At 43.7% G+C, this 20,088-nt stretch overlaps 1 protein-coding gene across 4 annotated transcripts in view; it reads right to left on the bottom strand.

The window, feature by feature from the left end:
• The window catches only part of pik3cd (phosphatidylinositol-4,5-bisphosphate 3-kinase, catalytic subunit delta), a 224,246-nt gene that overhangs the window by 59,100 nt on the left and 145,058 nt on the right, over positions 1-20,088 (bottom strand). For all 4 annotated transcript variants that reach the window (XM_060852452.1, XM_060852453.1, XM_060852455.1 and 1 more), the window contains 3 exons: positions 17,138-17,317; positions 13,512-13,667; positions 5,284-5,373 (listed from right to left, as the gene is read on the bottom strand). In XM_060852452.1, coding sequence (XP_060708435.1) covers positions 5,284-5,373; positions 13,512-13,667; positions 17,138-17,317 — 426 coding nt within the window. The remainder of the gene's footprint in view (positions 1-5,283; positions 5,374-13,511; positions 13,668-17,137; positions 17,318-20,088) is intronic.

Here is a 20,088-nt window from a genome sequence, read left to right as displayed (position 1 = left end):
ACTTTCTCTGGCAGCTCATTCCACACACGAGCCACCCTCTGTGTAAAGAATTTGCCCCTCATGTCTTTTTTAAAACTCTCTCTCTGCGCTCACCTTAAAAATGTACCACCTAGTCTTAAACTCCACCATCCTAGGGAAAAGACAAATACCATTAATCCTCTTCCCACCCCTCCTCTCATCATTTTATAAATTTCTGTAAGGTCACCTCTCATAATCCAACACTCCAGTGAGAAAGATCCCAGTCTATTCTTTATAGCTCAAACCCTCCATACCCAGAACACCCTGGTAAATTGCTTCTGAACCCTCTCCCGCTGAATAATATCCTTCCTATAACTGGGTGACTAGAACTAGAACAGTATTCCAGAAGAGGCCTCACCAATGTCCTGTACAACCTCAATAAGACTTCCCAACTCCTATACTCAAAGGACAGAAAAAGATGCTTGGTATGCTTTCCTTTATTGTTAGAGACTTGAGTACAGGAGTTGGGAAGTCATGTTGCGGCTGTACAAGACATTGGTTAGGCCACTTTTGTAATATTGTGTGCAATTCTGGTTTTCCTCCAATCGGAAGCATGTTGTGAAACTTGAAATGGTTCAGAAAAGATTTACAAGGATGTTGCCAGGGTTGGAGGATTTGGGCTATAGGGAGCGGCTGGGGCTGTTTTCCCTGTAACGTCAGAGGCTGAGGGGTGATCTTATAGCGGTTTCTGAAATCATGAGCGGCATAGATAGGGTAAATAGACAAAGTTTTTTCCCTGGGGTCGGGGAGTCCAGAACTAAAGGGTATAGGTTTAGAGTGAGAGGGGAAAGATATAAAAGAGACCTAAGGGGCAACTTTTTCACGCAGAGTGGTGCGAGTATGAATGAGCTGCCAGAGGAAGTGGTGGAGGCTGGTACAATTACAGCATTTAAAAGGCATTTGGATGGGCATATGAATAGGAAGGGTTTGGAAGGATATGGGCCAAATACTGGCAAATGGGACTAGATTAGGTTAGGAAATCTGGTCGGCATGGACTAAAGAGTCTATTTCCGTGCTGTATAACTCTATGACTGAGCAATGAGGGCAAGCGTACTAAATACCTTTTTAACCACCCTGTCTACATGTGACACAAACTTCTAAGAAGTATGTACCTGAATCCCTAGACCCCTCTGTTCTACAACACTAGGCCATAAGGCCCTACTATTAATTGTATAAGTCCTGCCCTTATTTGTAGTTTCAAAATGCAATACTTCTGGAGAGAAGTCACTTGCATCAAATACCCAATGCTGCAGTGACAAACACGAACCACAATCTGTCACTTCTGATCGATGATGATGGGGACCAGATTCAGAGATTGACTGATTTTCAACACTGACTCTAAGCCACAGACAAACAGAGAGCGCCCAGGTCATCTGCCCAATTCTCAAGGCAAACTGATAGTTCCTGGAAATGCAATATGCCTTGGACACACAAAATAACAATGGATAAAGTTATCCTGAAGTCACAATCAGGATATTACAGTCCTACCTGAGAAATGAAACAAGTGAACTCAAAAAATAGTTGCAAGAAAGCAACCACACCGCTGCTGCATGAACTGTGGTGAATGTGGGAGTGTGTTTTAGAGAATCATTTTAAAAAAGACATTTTACTGCTGAAAGTGAGGCAGGAGGAAAGGGCTGTAGGTGTTGAAACATTTCCCAAATGTCAGCTATTTGATATTTAACAAGGCTGCGCTTCTAAGGTTCATTTATGGGCCATACATTTTAAAATAACCTTGCACATGAAAACTGCGACATCGGCATTGTCATAAAGTCTGCTGAGGAACCAGCTGTTAGTCAGCAAATATCTGACTGGCTACAAACTGTAACCAGAAGTATCATGAAGGAATAGCCTTGCGACGGAAACAAAACCTTGCAATTAAATCAGTCAGTTTTGAAATTGCAAATCCTGAAATGGCAAGTACCATTCTCTATGCATGTCATGAGTAGTGCTTCCATGGATGGTCTCCCTCAATCGTCCCAGAATTGGAAAGCCAACAGATGTGTGTAAGGTGCATCTTAGATAGGATACATTTCAAATGATCACGGTGTCAAACAGGCTGTAAATAATTATGAGCAAACCTTACTAGTTCCATTAAGTTAGGTTCACATTTCCATTCCCTTTCTGAATGGCTCCATTGGTCAATCCCCACATCTCCTTTTAGAATTTGGGCCTAATGAAACACAGCAGGATGAACGCTCCCACATCACTTCTTTTCCAAATGGTGTTACAAAGAACCTGTTAGACCTGGAGGAGAATGCTCTCCAAGTGAGCTTGGCTTGACCTTCAATCATCTTGTGCTTGCACCACACACTCCTGAACTCTCCCACCCACTTCCTGCTGATAATCCACTATACTCAGGAGCCCAGCTTGCTCCACACTCTTCCCAATGAACCAGCCACATGGGATGGGATAATGCACTCCAAGAGCGGAATGATCCGATGGATCTCTCTGTGGGTAGCAATGTTGTGAAGAGACAGGACTTCCAGAAATGTGTGCCTGGAAAGCTCTGTTACTGTTGAACTCATTCATCTCAGCAATCAATAACTCAGACAAAGATTGCATGTGTGTACAACACTAAGAAACCCAAGATACAGTGGGAAACATGATGGATTTTGCTTTGTCTGTACAGTTAAAGTTGATTCTTTCGAGTGTAAACTGAAGCCTGGACCTTGCTCTGAGCATCCACAAAGACCTGTGGGTGCTGGAGATCTGAAACAAGTAGATAAATGGCTGGAGAAACTCATTGGGTGTGGCAGCATCTCTGGAGAGAGAAACAGAGTTAACATTTGGAGTTCAAGGACTGTTCTCTCTCTCTGTACAGATGCTGTCAGATCTGCTGAGTTTCTCCAGCACGTTCTGTTAGGATGAAATCAGGAATCTCATTGCCTGCAGCCAAGAGGCACACCAGCTGAGCATAGATTTGACTATGATTAAATTCCCTACAGTGTGGAAACAGGCCCTTTGGGCCAACCAGCCCACACTGACTCTCCGAAGAGTAACCCACTCAGACACATTCCCCTATGCTATATTTACCCCTGATAGATGCATCTGATATTATGGGCAATTTAGCCCTAACCTGCACATCTTTGTGACTGTGGGAGGAAACTGGAGCACCCGGAGGAAGCCCACACAGACACGGGGAGAATGTGCAAACTCCAGACAGTCGCCCGAGGTGGGAATTGAACCCTGGTCCCTGGTGCTGTGAGGCAGCAGTGCTAACCGCTGAGCCACCGTGCCTCCCTGTGTATGTGTTTCTGGGAGCATGACTGAAACACCTTCTGTAATGTTTTGACATGACCATGGAAAAGAGTCCTCATTAAGGGTAGCATACAAAAGCTCAAGATGTTCAGATGTGAGTGGGCCAGAAAAGATTGCACAGCTCGGACACATTTCCCTCTCGATGCTCCACTTGCAAGTCGAGACATTCAAACAGGAAAATCTGCTCCATTACATTTTTTGAACACTTTACATCAGGAACAGGTAACATCCACAAATTAAATGGGTAATCTGCACAGTTCGAAAAACCGCTGCCATCTCAAATGTTTTAATGAATACATTTCACAAACTACGCAAGATGCAGATTTTCAGTTCATCAAAATGTCACCCATTTTTTGATTATTTCCTGCACTGGTTCGATTTGATGAAACTAACAAACATGTTTTGCAGCTTGCTTGAGATTTTGCATTTTGTGCAAAGCTGCTGTCACCCAATCCCCCACCACACCCACCCTCAATTCCAATCCTCCTCTGGAATTTAAAAGAAGCTCAGTAGAAACTCTCATTTTTAACTCCAGTCTCAGGGATATGACAGTGGATTGCCAGGAACTGCAGGTCACTCCCTAAACCTTGCTGTGAAATTGTGGTATTCTTCCCCACAGAGGGCTGTCGAGGCTGCGTTGTTAAGTATATTCAAGGCTGAGAGAGACAGATTTTTAATCAATGAGGGAATTAAAAGGTTACAGGGAAAAGGCAGGAAAGTGGAGTGGAGGGTGATCAGATCAGTCATGATCTCACTGAATGGCAGAGCTGGGCTGAAAGGCCTACTTCTGTTTCTGTCTCTTGTGGTCTAACCTCAAGTTACTATGGCACTGCAGCATTGCGACAGGTTTTTGCAACAATTAGTTTTTTTAAAATTATAACTACACTGAGCATCAAGAAGCACCCAATTAGACAACGATGGGCCAAACGACCCCAGCCCATTAGAGCTGGGTTTGGACAGAAGACCAGGAGAACAGTCCCTCTGGTAGACTTCCCAAGTGTTCCTGCCTCTGAGGGGTCTTGCCATGGTGAGGGCAAAACAGTAGAGAGCAATCCCTGGGCAGTGACAGATAATTGATTAGACCCAACAATGGGCCAGTAGGGGGAACGACGGTTACGCTATTGGATCTTTCCAATGGGCTTCTTGCAGAGGCCAGAAATTGGCGGGCAATGGGACAGGGATGGTGATTTTTCCCAACTCTGGGAAGACCATGAGGGCGTCCTTCTGCTCCCTGATCCAGAACAGAGGCTGGCATCAGGATCACGGCACCATCAGGAAACGTCAGCCCAAGGAGCCTACCCCCTTTCCCAACTGGTGTGAGAAGGCGTTACACCATGAAGATCACCACATCAAGAGACCCAATGGCACGAGCAAAGGCAGCAGAGTTGGCAATCCAAAGTGTGTCTGTGTGCAGCAACACGTTTCATTGAAGAATAAGTTGTTTTGCTCCAGCAGGTTTGACACATCTCCACCGCCTCGTTTTTTTATTTGAGGTTGAATTGCAAAATTTTTTTTCCAAAAAAACAAACATCTCAAAACGCCTTGATTGTTGAAAACAACACCTGACAGTTGGCTAATCGCTTTCTGATCTTTGAAAAACAACAGACAATGACAAGCCAGGTTCTTGTAAACTGGGGAAGGGACACAGCTGAATGGTTCCCCCTTCTCCTTCACTCATGCAAGGGCCAAACTTCCCCTTGCAACTAACAACCACAAAAGTAAGAAATCTTACTACCGAGAAATCATGCTTCTAAGAAGAAACAGCTTGCTTCAGGAGGACTGAACACAAAACCTCGACACTTCCGGTGCTTTTATCTGAAATTTGCAAACAAGTTTGCAACACAAAATGTGGAATTGTGGTTGAGGTTGTATGACTAGCGATCTATATATATGAATCAATTAATGTAGTAAATAATATATATTAATCAGTTAATACATTAAATAATATGAAAAGTTCACAATGAGGGTGGGCAGCGATGGCGAGAATGAGAGCATAGCACCAACCTTCATTCCTTCATCTGCGTTTACTTTGCTCCCCGAAATTAAACTGATCGTAAATGGCTTCTCCAGGTTCCACAGACTGGTTCCAAATTGCTGCAGAAAGTAAGGAATTACAAGGTCAATTTCTGCACACCCTCACCGAATGCCAAGTGTTATATTTATAGGGGGCAGAATGAGTGAGGCAGACTGCAAATGATCGAGATAGATAGAGAGTTATTCATTCAGGGTGCTTTGAAATACTTACTCAGACACTGCACACTTTCTCTGGCATGTCTAACAATAAGAGATGCAATAACTCTGCACATTGTCACTCTCAGTTAGATTTATCCATTCATTAATTGGGTGTTTAATTGTGTTTGGGGGGTGGGCATTACTCAAGTCTCATCAATGTTTCTATGTACAGGAACAGAGTGTAATGGATTGTTTGGTTGGCAGTGCAGGATATACAAAGTGTATCTTTGTTTGTTAAAGAAGCTAAGTCAACAGATTCAACAGCTTTCCATCCTCTATCACTGCAGACTGCAAACGCTGGAAAACTGAGACAAAAGAAAATGAGAAAGTGTTCAACAGGTTTGGCCGAATCTGTGCAGAGAGAAACAGAGTGGATGGTTTGACGAGATTCCATCAGATCTGAGCTGGACTCTATGGGCCAAAGGAGGCACCAAATGAAGCCTCAACAACACTCCCCCCAAGCTAGACCCTCCAACTCGTGAAATTTTAATTGCATTTCAAAGTTACCTACTGGACATCCCAGGTCTCCTGCCTAACTCAACAGTCACCTCAAAATGTGTGGATGCATGCTCACCTTGGGAAGAACAGTGCAACGGTGTGACAAATAATATTTTCCATCCTTTCCCTCTATTGTATTAATTTTGCAAAACAACTTTTATTTAAGTCGTACTTGTTCAAATCAAAATCAATCTTTCTCTGCCAATGTTCAACAGAATCAAACAGCACAGAAAGAGTCCATACTGATCACAATCCCAAACTGAACTAGTCCCACCCGTTTGCTCCTGGCCTACATCCCTTCAACCTTTCCTGTTTATATACTTATCCTAGTGTCTTTTAAACACTGTAATTGTACCCACATGCATCATTTCCTCAGGAAATTCATTCCACACGTGAACCACTATCTGTGTAAACAATTTGCCTCTTATGACATTTTAAAATCTTTCTCCTCTCAACTTAAGAAGTGTTCCCTCCCCCACCCCAGTCTTGAAATTCCCCCATCCTAGAGAAAAGACTCTATCTATATCCCTTAAAACTACTATCAGGTCGCCTCTCAAACCCTCACACTCCAGCGAAAAAAGTCCCCCCTATCCAGCCTCATAACCCAAACTTCCATACCTAGCAACATCCTGGCAAATCTCTTCTGAACCCTCGCCAGCTTAATAGTATCCTTCCTATAACTGGGCGACCAGAACTGGACGCATTTTATCATAAGTGTCCTCACCAATGTCCTGTACAACCTCAACATGACTTCCTAACCCCTACACGCAAAGGATCCTTTTGAAATATAAAAGATTTGTGTGTCATCACTGAATCCATTCGGTGCGTCTGAGGGCTCCAGTGACAAACATAGCAAAAGTGAGTTAGGAGCTGGATTGGTTTTGCAGCTGGTGGCTTGTACACACCACATTACAGCATGTTCAAAAGCAAAAGGGTGAACAGAACCATGCCTCCTATTAATCATAAAAAAGAATATTTTTATTGAATCAGGTGCTTGTTAATCAGGTTTTGATGTAAGTTTTTGACAGTTTTAAAATATTTAAAATGTTTAAGTGTTTTTGCTTGCTCTGCCAAATATAAAGACAGAATTTAAAGTCACAGCTCTCTTTCATGGCAAAATTGACAACAACTGCAAAACAGCTGGTCAGTTACATGTCACAGACAGGCTGCTAAGATCTGAGTGCATTCCACTGTATTATGATTGATTTGATTTTTGATTTATTATTGTCACATGTACCCAAGTACAGTGAAAAGTTTTGTTTTGCATGCATTACAGGCAGATCATGTCATTAAGGGTGGCACAGTGGCTCAGTGGCTAGCACTGCTGCCTCATAGCACCAGGGTCACAGGTTCGATTCCAGCCTCGGGTGACTGTCTGTGTGGAGTTTGCACATTCTCCCCGTGTCTGCGTGGGTTTCCTCCAGGTGCTCCGGTTTCCTCCCATAGTCCAAAGATGTGCAAGTAAGGTGAATTGGCCATGCTAAATTGCCCATAGTGTTAGGTGCATTAGTGAGAGGTAAATGGGACTGGGTGGCTTACTCTTCGGATGGTCAATGTGGACTGGTTGGGCTGAAAGGCCTGTTTCCACACTGTAGGGAATCTAATCTAATCTAATCATACAAAGATCATAGGGCAATAGACCAAAGCGAGGAAGACAAAGTTACAACTGCAGAGAAGGTGCACAAAAAGCCAGATCAGCATTGGATTTGAAATGTGAGTGGTCCATTCAGCAGTTAATAACAGCTGGGAAGAAGCTGTTCCTGAACCTGTTGGTACATGTGTTTGAGCTTTTGTATCTTCTGCCTGATGGAAGCAGTTGGAAGAAATTATAACCAGGGTGGGAAGGGTCTTTGATGATGTTGGCTGCCTTTCTGTGCAGGAGGAGTCAATGGATGGAAAGTTGGCTTGCATGATAGTCTGGGCTATGTTCACAATTCTCTGTACTTCCTTTATGGACATGTTTAATCGTGGGAATTATTAACTTCTTTCCCCATTTTTGGAAAGAATCCACACCCATAATCATAGTAACATGGATTGTCAGATTTTAGCATAGTCTAACTTTCCATCTCCTCAGCTGGGAAAGGCAGATGAAAACGCAAAACTAAAAGTACCCTTCCTGCCAGGAGGGTAGGAATCTCACATAAGGAAGCCCAAATTCAGCAGCGTCATTTGGAGTCATTTGGGTGCCAAATTCACGATTACAAGTGTTTTAAACACAGAAGTCACAAACTCATGAGTAGACGTGGTGGCCTTGAAGTGAGGCAAGGGTCCGTTCAAGTGTCACAATCTCAAGTTCTTTAGGTCCACAGTTCTTTGGAAAACAAACAGCCTTAAGTTACTAGAGTAAAGAAAAATGACCATATACTGGACGACTTTGATTGACAGGCTCTCTGATGTAGAATAATATACATTATGACCAACTGTTCCACATTGTCAAGTGAGTTCTTGGAGCACTTATCTCAGCACGGGATTCCACATTCGTGGCGTGATTAACACTTTAAAGAGGCTATTAAAGGATTATTTGCTTTTAACGTTGTAACTAAATAGAAATTTGTTTTTATAACTGACTGAATACATTAATGGGTGTTAACAGCTTTGCATGAGTTTCAAGAACACGGGTTGGTTTTTCACTCGAGTACATTAGGTTGCTAGGAGATTATAAATTTGCTCTTTATTGCTTCAGATCTCCTGATATTTGCCAATGGTAGATAGTGGGTGAGTGGCAATAGTGATAAAGACAAAAACCGCAGATGCTGGAAATCTGAAACAAAGAGCAGAATAGCTCTTAACAAGAGTCACACCAGAATCAAAAGTTAATTCTGTTTCTCCACAGATCCTGCCAAACCTGCTGAGTTTCTCCAGCATTGTCTGCGTAGCTGGTAGTGGCAAGGGCAGTAGGAGGGTTCATAAGGGTAGAAGGAGATATGAGGGGCCAGATTGGGTCTGAGGGACCATGGAGTTTTGGTGAGAGTATGAGGGTCTAATATTTTTTAAAACAAATGGTACACAGTCTGAGAGAACAGTGGTGGCCCCTCTAACCAGCCCTATGGTTACCAGGCCTCAGTTTCTATGGTTACCTGGGCTCAGTTGCTGAGGCTGGGGGGGGGCTCGAGTTAATTGGGTGCCCACTTTTGGGGTGAAATTTGGGTTTAACTGGACTCTTAAATCTAAGATGTGTTGGCTGAGTTGGGATTTCCCCAACCTGACATTGAAAATATGTCCAAATTATCTTTCCATGTGAAATGGTGAAAGGAGCTCGATTTCCCTGAGTTTTGCAACTTAGGGTGAGATTTTGTCATTTTGTATCTCATTGTGTATATTTGAAAGTGAGAGAGATTGGTTCTTGATTGTCAAGGGGATCAAGGGTTATGGGAAGAAAGTGGGAGAGTGGGGTTGAGAAACTTATCAGCTATGAATAGCAGAGCAGACTTAATGGGCTGAATGGCCTAATTTCTGCCCTTATGCCTTATGGTCTTATGATCTTTACCGTCGTTGCAGTGTGTTTGTGTTACTCCTCATCAGTTGTAACTCACTAGTTAATTTCCCCTGTAACTATCTCCTTTACACTTGGTGCTTTCCTCTCTTGCTGCTGTCATATTACGCAGTGTTTCTGACATTGAAAAACTGTAATTCATTCACTTCATGTGTGGTCTTCCTTCATGCTATTGATACTTTGGAGGCTGCTGATACTCCACTGGACTTCCAGAGCTAGGGGTGGTACAAATGAGTGCATAAGGTAGAAATGTGGATATTAGTAAACCAGGCAGGTTCAGTCCAGTGATGACACACACACACACACACACACGTATCACACATTCACCATTGCCTTCTCGAGGGTAACTGGGATGGGGTAATTGACTTTACCAGCAATATCACATTCCATGAGCGAATAAAAACAAAACGCCATTCCCAAACTATCTAGAGGTCACAGGGTACACAGCATGTGATACCTTCCACTTGGAGTTTTGTCAGACTCCAAGCAGATCCAACAGCAGACCTTTGTTTATGTTTTCAGCTGGTCTTCGACCTGTGTATAATAGTGATATTGTAGTGCCAAATGTTTTAAAGAAGAAAGCACAAAGGAAGTGGCATGAAAGCAAATAACTTTGTAAGGCCAAAAATATCAAGTTGGAATTCTTCTCCTTATTGTTTCCTGAAGTTTGTTTGTGTCTACAGCATACACACACACACACGCACGTGTGCGCACAGTCACAAACATACACACACACACACACACACACGCACGTGTGCACACAGTCACAGACAAACATACACATAGACAACACAGACACCTGTGTGCACACAGAGACAAACACATACACACACAAACACGTGCACAGTCACACATGACACACATGTACGGATACTCACAGACACATGCACTGATATGCACACAAACACACTCAGACACATGCATGTGACATACACAGATTGGAGAAGGGCCGAGGACAAGGAAGGAGAAAAATAATGTCTTGAGCAAGGATTCTCTATTAAACTATGAACCAAAAGACACTAGAAGCCTCACTGTTTTTGTCTCAGCTTTAAATAAATTCATTTACTCCAGGGTGGAGTCCCTTTCTGATCATCCCCTTGCACCCTTCTCAATTACCTTCCTTCCCATGCCCCTCCCCTGACTTCTCTTGGGGGGCAACACCACAGGAACTGACCTCCCCGCAGTTCGCACATTCCATCAAAGTTCACACATGAACCTGGTCACAGAGGGATTCCGTTTCTGGAAACACTGCAGTCAGATCCAGTTATGTCCATAAACAATATCCAGGAATGCAGATGTCAAATATAATTAGCACAGGCACCAACCATTCCCATCCCTCAGGAGTTACCATTCATTGGGGCACGAATGTTAACTTTCATATCCCACCCCCACTTCCCTAATTCAAACTGTTTTCATTAATGCAGCATATGAATTAGGAGGCCACTTGAACCCTCAAACTTCTTCTGCCATTTGATGAAATTGGGCCGATCTACCTTTGTGTCCGCCCACCGTAAACTTTGACTCCTTTGGCCATCATCATCTCCCCTCCGCCATCATCATCATCTCCCCTCTGCCGTCATCATCACCATCATAGGTTGCCATGACCGAGTCAACACGGACATTTACTATAAACCGACTGACTCCCACAACTACCTAGACTACACCTCCTCCCACCCTGCCCCCTGTAAAAACGCCATCCCATATTCCCAATTCCTTCGTCTCCGCCGCATCTACTTCCAGGAGGACCAGTTCCAATATTGAACAACCCAGATGGCCTCCTTCTCCAAAGACCGCAAATTCCCCCCAGACGTGATTGATGATGCCCTCCACCGCATCTCCTCCACTTCCTGCTCCTCCGCCCTTGAGCCCCGCCCCTCCAATCGCCACCAGGCCAGAACCCCACTGGTCCTCACCTACCACTCCACCAACCTCTATATACATCATATCATCCATCGTCATTTCTGCCACCTCCAAACAGACCCCACCACCAGGGATATATTTCCCTCCCCTCCCCACATTGTCTCAGTCCCAACCCTCGAACTCAGCACCACCCTCCTAACCTGCAATCTTCTTCCTGACCTCTCCCCCCCCCCACCCCCACTCCTGCCTATCACCATCACCTTGACCTCCTTCCACCTATCGCATTTCTAACGCCCCTCCCCCAAGTCCCTCCTCCCTACCTTTTATCTTAGCCTGCTTGGCACACTCTCCTCATTCCTGAAGATGGGCTCATGCCCGAAACGTCGATTCTCCTGCTCCTTGGATGCTGCCTGACCTGCTGCGCTTTTCCAGCAACACATTTTCAGCTCTGATCTCCAGCATCTGCAGTCCTCACTTTCTCCTAGTATATTTCAATAATGTCACCTCTCATTCTTCTGAACTCCAATGTCTATGGTCCCAGGCTGACCAACCTCTCCTCATGAGTTAACCCATTACCTCAGGAATCAGTTTAGTGAAGATTCCCTGAACTCCTTCTAATCTACAGACCAAGGGTGGAATGTATATGATTTATTTTGCTTTAAAGAAAATGCGTCGACTGCTTTTTATGACAAAGGGCCAGACAGAACATTGACAGAAAAGGAAGACAGTATCAGGTTGAATGTAGCTTCGTTGACAAGAGTTAAAGAAGAGTGTATGCCAAATCTATTGCCAATAGAACAAATGCTCCTTTTAACCCTTTGAAGGCAGAACCAAGGATGAGATATCAAATGTAAATTATATTCACGGAAGCACATGATCTCTTTTAGTTTATTATATTTAAATAATGTTGTAAGGCAGAATTTTCTTTTATTACTGTGTTTCTGATTAGAATCTCAAATACTATTAACCACACACAGTATATTGAATGCAACTACCACTGTCTATTTATAACCACGCAGGATTTCTGTGTCATGTTACACAGCTTCAGACAGTAAAGTCCCTAACAGCACTTAAACTCTACCTTGAACTCCAGGTGACTGCGGCCACCAGAGCAAGAGATTTCCTGCAGTTTTCGCTAGTTTACGATTGTGTAACCTTTCTCGTGTTTACAAGCCACTTGCAAGGTCAATGGATTAGTCTTACGTATTTCACCACATCTTAATGAGGCTGCTCCAACAGTTCATTTCCTGATGCCTATCAAATGCTAATTTTGTTATATCAGAATCACATCTGTTACAATTGGGGCCTGTGCCAGATGTTCCACTGCAGTAGATGTCACCAAATGCCATTCCTCTTATGACACCTCAGAGAAAAAGTCAAAAGATCCAGATTTTCCAGCAAGGGAAGGATCATGCACAATGTACAGAGACTCTCATTCCTTTAGAACATTCTGAACTGCTTTACAACCAAATGAACTACTTGTGAAATACTATTTGAACAAATCTATCAGATCTCAAAAATCAAATGATAAGTAGCATGAATACAGGGGAGCCTTGTGCAGTGAGGAGAGTCCATTAGCTCAGTTTGTGATGCAGAGTGATGCCAATGGTGTGGGTTCAATTCCTGCACCAGCTGAGATTACTGAGGTCTCTTTTTCAACCTCTCTCCTCGTCTGAGGCATGGAGGCCCTCAAGTTAAACTAATGCCAATCGTCTCTGTCTCTAACGAGAGAGTAGCCCCTGTGGCTTTGTAGGGACTTTTATGTTTACTTGTACTGAGCAACATTCATGTCTCCTAATGACAGAGCTGACAGCCAGAGGGCAGGTAAGTGGTGCTGAGGCAGCGAAATGATCAGCCATGATCTTATTGAATGGCAGAGCAGACTCTAAGGGCCAGATGGCCCACTACTGCTCCTGTTCCTAGTTCCTATGTTCTTATGAACTTGAACATCTGGGAGACAGGAATTAAATTCAGCTATACAACATAAAAGTAAGTAATTGGATTAGTGATCAGATATTTCACCAAGTATAATTTTCTCCAGGCCATCATCATGGTGTGCTGTGTTTTAGAAGTTAATTACACTGGGTAATCCAATTCACCCACAATGCACTGGACAGCTGCCACAGGGACAGACAAACGGACTTCCTACCTTTTTAACTGGAAGAGGCGGTGGTTTGGAATGGGGCCGCGCCTTTGTGATTTGACCCAGGCTGCTGAACTGCTCATCCTGGTAGGACTTGATTGTGGAATAATGGACCATCGTCAAATGTGGAGTTAGGTTGCTGGACATACAATTACAGATATACTGGAGAAAGAAAAGCACAAGGCACATTTGGTGCTGGAAACTTGTTAAACTACACCCCCATAGTTAAACTTCTGATGCAATTTGGCCTTGCAGTTATGGAACACAGCAAGGTCACAAATCAAACCAACATACAAGCAATCATCATAAGAGTTAATAGGATAGATCATCATAGCAACAACCATTTCTCAAAACAGCTTGGACAGACAGCACATTCATAGGTGTGTCATAGATTCCCCGCAGTGTGGAAGGAGGCCATTTGGCCCATCAAGTCTGCACCCTCTGAAGAGCATTCCACCCAGATCACCACTCCCCCCATAACCCTGCATTGCCCATGGCTAGTCTGCACATCCCTGGACACTATGGGTAACTTAGCATGGCCAATCCACCCTAACCTTCACGTCTTTGGATTGTGGGAGGAAACTGGAGCTCCCAGAGGAAACCCACACAGACATGGGCAGAATGTGCAAACTCCACACAGACAGTCGCCCAAGGGTGGAATTGAACCTGGGACCCTTATGCTGTGAGGCTGCACTGCTAACCACTGAGCCACCGTGCCATCCTCTGTGCAAAAGATCTCTCCTCTATGTGCCATGTAATTTCTGATACCAGCAACAACTGACATCTATCTCATACAGTGACAGACATTAACAATAGGGGAAAATCTATCCCTCTTCCCCGACATCTGCTGGAAGCGGAAGGGTGAGATGTTTGTTTCTGACCAGGACAGACCTCGATGACTCTTAATGTTCAATGAATTACCGTCACTGAAATCCCCATTATCAACATCCTAGGGGTTCAGCATTGACCAGAAACCTCACTGAACTGGTCGTACAAAGAGAGAGAGGCTACAAGAGCCGGCCAGAGACTAAGAATCCTACAGACCTCCTGATTCCCCAAAGCCTGTCCACCATCTAAAAGGCACAAGCCAGGAGTGTGATGGAACACTCCCCACTTGTCTGAATGGGGGCAGTTCCAACAAAACATCAGAAAACTGACAACACCCAAACAAAGCGGCCTACTTGTCTTTCGCCCTTTTAAACACTCTATCCCTTCGCTGTTGATGCACAGTAGCAACAGCTTTTAGCATCTACAAAAGGCATGGCAGTTACACACTGAGGTTCCTTCAATAGCACTTTCTTGACCCACGACCTCTATCATCTCAAAGGACAAAGGTAACAAATCATTTCGAAACACCACTACTAGCAAGGTCCCTTCCAAACCACACACCAGCCTGACTTGGAAACTTGTTGCTGGGTCAAAATGTCTCCTTCTCTAATGGCACCCTGGTTGTAGTTACACCCCATGGACTATAGTCATTGAAGAAAGCAATTCACCATCACCTTCTCAAGGACAGCACTGGATGAACAATAAATACTGACCCCGTCAGCAATGCAACATAATTTAAAAAAAAGCTTCCCTCAGGTTGAGTCATTTTGAATTTGTGTCCTCAAATGTTCAGAAATTTAAAATTCTAATTAGTATTATCTTGGGAGAAATCCTCTCTTTGCAGATTATCAGATGGAGGAGATAATATATATATTTCTTTAAGGTATTACAAATTGTTTGGTAATTCTAAATTTTTGGGTGGGTGGCACGGTGGCACAGTGGTTAGCACTGCTGCCTCACAGCGCCAGAGACCTGGGTTCAATTCCCGACTCAGGCAACTGACTGTGTGGAGTTTGCACATTCTCCCCGTGTCTGCGTGGGTTTCCTCCGGGTGCTCCGGTTTCCTCTCACGTCCAAAGATGTGCGGGTCAGGTGAATTGGCCATGCTAAATTGTTGGGCCGAAGGGCCTGTTTCCACACTGTAAGTAATCTGAAGGGTGACAAGAAGTCAAAGCTTTTTGTCTTGCACTCCCCCGGATTAGGATGCAGGAAACAAATGTGAGAAAATGGAACACCAATTTACACAGATTTTGAAAGACTGGGTCACTGTTGCCATGGAGATGTAGCGGGAGCAGTTAACTGTCAATCTTCATTCCCAAATTATGCAGCACCCTGGCCAGTCAGAGTCTAACTGCCTGGTGTATTTCCATGCCAACAACAGTCAATCAGCACCCTCTTCTCATTCTCCAAAGGTCAGTGTCCCCTGTTTCAAGCCTGTCTCTTGTATCCTAGCCCTGAGGACAGCAAGACAAAACATGTCTTGTCTTCCTTTAGCAATTTTGATATTAGCTAAAATAATGAGAAATCTCATCAAAGGTCAGCTTTCCAATCCTTCCAACACAAAACATTCATAAATCTTAAGTTTTTTTAAAATTCACACATGGGACTTGGGCATTGCTGGCTGGCCAGGATTTATTGCCTGTTCCCAGCTCCCTTTGAACTGAGTGGCCAATTCAGAGGGTAGTTAAGAGCCAACTACATTGCTGTTGGTCTAACATCACATGTAGGCCATACCAGGTGAGGAAGGCAATTTCCTTGCCTGAAGGGCATTAATGAACCAGATGGGTTTTGACCATGAGACGATTATCAGGAAATCAATAGATTCTGAATTTTAGGTTATTATTGAATTCAAATTCTGCCATTGCAGGATTTGAACCTAGGTCCCCAGAACGTTAGCTGTGTTTCCAGATTAATAGACTAGCAATAATACCACTAGACCATCATCTCCCCTTGTCTGTTACCAGGCAGATTGGTCATGTGATCTGGATGGTAGCGATCACCAAAATTGTCACTGACACTGTTTCCTGATTACTCTGGAGTGTCTCAAACCCAATGTGTTAAGATCAAACAGCATAACACAACAGTACAAAGTAATGGCTCAGATTACAATGGACAACAACTGACTAAGGTCAGTCTTGCTTCATTTTCTCTGAGCTAGATTCAACTGTTCAGGCAACTTGGGTGCAACACTCATCAATGAATGCACACCAAATACCAATACATGTTGTGTACTCCCTGTCTTACTCTTGAGTTTTGAGACATGGCCATTGTTGCCATGAAGATGCAGCAGGAACAGTTAACTGTCAATCTACATTCCCAAATCATGCAGCACCCTGGCCAGAGAGTTCTCTTCACAGGCTGTACAAAACAGCTATACAATTGAAGAGCATAGGATCATAGTATCATAAATTCGCGACAGGGTGGAAACAGGCCATTTGGCCCAGCAAGTCCACAGTGACCTTCTGAAGAATAAGCCACAAAGACCCATTCCTCTACCCTATTACTCTACATTTCCCCTGACTAATGCACCTCATCTACACATCCCTGAAATTCAGCACGGTCAATTCACCTAACCTGAGCACCTTTGGATTGTGGGAAGGAAACCGGAGCATCCAGAGGAAACCCACGTAGACACAGGCAGAATGTACAAACTCCACACAGACAGTCACCTGAGACTGGAATCGAACCTGGGTCCCTGCCACTGTGAGGCAGCAGTGCTAACCACTGAGCCCCATTTGATTCAGATGTCTAAACAAACTACCTGCAGAGGAACACAGAAAGGTAAAGGAGGTGAAGCAGTTCACCTTGAATCGGCTGAGGGGATAGTTTCCGTAGATATAATCTTCCGTCCCGTTCACCTGCAGTGTGTAATCCTCTGCATCGTCAACTACTTTATGTCGGAAAACCGTTGCTTTCTTCTTCACAGCTAATTTCATCAGCAATGCAGGAGGAGCCTGGGAGGAAATTTGGAAGCTGAAACTTTCCTAATATTGAAGGAAAAGAAAAGGCATCAATTAGTTGAAGACAACCGAACCGTCCAAAAGCTCTTTCCACACAATCTGGTTAAAGTGAATATTCTAGATTCATTTAAGAAGAAGCTGGATTACCTAGTTCAGCAGAAGGGACAAGAGTTATGTTGGTATAATTAGATAAGGAGAGACAGGACGAGACTTAATTTGAGCATTAACCCAGTGAGGACTAGTTGAGCAGAATGGTTTGGTTTCTAATCTCTGTATTTGTAGTGGTTCTGTTCGCCGAGCTGGAAGTTTTTGTTGCAAACGTTTCGTCCCCTGGCTAGGAGACATCATCAGTGCTGTGGAGCCTCCTGCGTGTGCAGGAGGCTCCACAGCACTGATGATGTCTCCTAGCCAGGGGACGAAACGTTTGCAACAAAAACTTCCAGCTCGGCGAACAGAACCACTACAACAAGCACCCGAGCTACAATTCTTCGCACAAACTTTGAATCTCTGTATTTATTTTTATTCGTTCATAGGAAATGGGTACTTTTGGCAGAACAAAGAGTTAATTCCCAAACATAAATTCTACAAGTTGATGATGAACATATGAGATGTAGAGGCGTACACAATGCCCTTCGGCACTGACCCAGCAACAGTGAAGGAACAGCGATATATTTCCAAGTCTGGATGACGAGTGGCTTGGAAATTCTGTGTCTCATGATCCTGCTCCACACCCACCTGATGAAGAAGCAGCCCTTCGAAAGCTAGTACTTCCAAATAAACCTGTTGGACTATAACCAGTTGTTGTGTGATTCTTAACCTCGGTGACTTTCCTAATTAGCCCACATGTGGAACCTTGTCAGAGACTTTACAAAAGTCCATACAAACAATGTCGATGGTTCTGCCCTCAACAATCTTTTTGGTTGTTAATCAAGTTTGTGAGACATGATTTCCCTCATACACAATCATGATGACTATCCCCAATCAGTCCTTGCCTCTCCAAATGCGTGTGAATCCTAACTTTTAGAATCACCTCCAACAGCGTATCCACCACTGATGTCAGACTCACAGGTCTATCGTTTCAAGCTTCTCCTTACATCCTTTCTTAAATAAAGGCACAACATTAGCCACCCTGATTTATTATTGTCACAAGTACCAAGATACAGTGAAAAGTATTGTTTTGCTAACAGACAAATAGTACAGGTAGACAACTCCTTATCCGAAATCCCGAAATCCAAAAAGCTCCAAAGTCCAAAGGATTTTTTGTGAAGTTTTTTCTCATTAACAAGATCGTTTGGCATGCAAACAGTTAACCCAACTCCACACCCATTTGATGCGTGTCACTCAGATGCGACATGTAGGGGTGTAGCCCAGCACTGGCAAGGTTCAATTCTGTTTCAGGGCCTGTTTGGCTCACAGTGAGTCCTGTTCTTCGGAAAGATTTTTAAAAATTTCGCCATCAAACTGCCACTTATTCGGAAATTTGAAAAATTCTGAATTCCGAAAACCAGCTGGTCCCGAGCATTTCGGATAACAGATTATCACCTGTATAATTTTATCAGGGCAATCAAACAGACTGCAGAATATAGTGTTCCAGCCACAGAGAAAATGCAGTGAAAGATCAGCTCTAATGCATGAGAGATCCATTCATCAGTCAGGTGACAGCAGGGAAGAAGCTGTTCTTGAATCTGTTGGTATTTGTGGAGTGAGGTGGTGAATTACTCACTTCAAAACAGCTGTCTTTGCAGCTATGATATTTATGTGGCTGATCCACTTAAACGGCTGGTCAACAGGATCCATAGGATTCCATGTGAAACCATTCATCAATATAGCACAGACTCGACAAACTAACGTTTTGGGCAGGTCAAGTTGTTGTTGCTATGGAGCTGTTTGGTTTGCAGAGATTACTGGGTGATTGGATAGTGACACTGAGCACAAGAGAACATGCAGCCACAGAACCAGAAGGCCACCATTCTGGTCCAGAGTTTGGTCTACCATTCTACACCAGGGCCACAGCATGTAACCTGAGATTCATACCCGTGACAACATCGATCTAACATTTCCCATTGACAAAGGCAACCATCATGGTGCCACAACTGAGTAGGTTAAAGGTCAAGTTAATGCTGTGGATCCTTGACAATGTAAATGTTGCACATGGCATTAAAAGAAGGGTTTACAAAAAAACAGCAGGGCTTTTGAAAAATGCAATCAATTTAAGACGTTGTCTTTGAACTCCCATCACAACAAGATATCAAATCAGAGTGCTGCACAATGCCAATTAACTATCCATAACCACTACCTTACATCCTGCAATTAAACGGTTTTATCAAGGTACATCCATTCCACAACGCAGAACCAAAACGTCAAAAGATCTTCAGATCATACCCAAGCACAGATCCCAACGTAATGTTCTAATTAAATCAGCAAGGTTAAGATGGTTAAGTACTAAAATCTGTGATCTTGGATTGTTGATAATTACAACAGAAGGCAATGGCCTAGTGGTATTATCACTGGGCTGTTAATCCGGGGAGAAAGTAAGGACTGCAGATGCTGGAGATTAGAGTCTAAAAAGTGTGGTGCTGGAAAAGCACAGCCAGTCAGGCAGCATCCGAGGAGCAGGAGAACTGACTTTTTGGGCAAAAGCCCTTCATCAGGAATTCCTGACCATTCCTGATGAAGGGCTTATGCCCGAAACGTTGATTCTCTGCTCCTCGGATGCAGCCTAACCTGCTGTGCTTTTCCAGCACCACATTCTCTACTGTTAATGTAGAGACCCAGCTAATGTTCTAGGGACCAGG

This window comes from Hemiscyllium ocellatum, chromosome 37 (assembly GCF_020745735.1).
Source record: "Hemiscyllium ocellatum isolate sHemOce1 chromosome 37, sHemOce1.pat.X.cur, whole genome shotgun sequence".
NCBI classification, from domain to species: domain Eukaryota; kingdom Metazoa; phylum Chordata; class Chondrichthyes; order Orectolobiformes; family Hemiscylliidae; genus Hemiscyllium; species Hemiscyllium ocellatum.
This window is presented reverse-complemented; position numbering and strand designations above follow the sequence as displayed.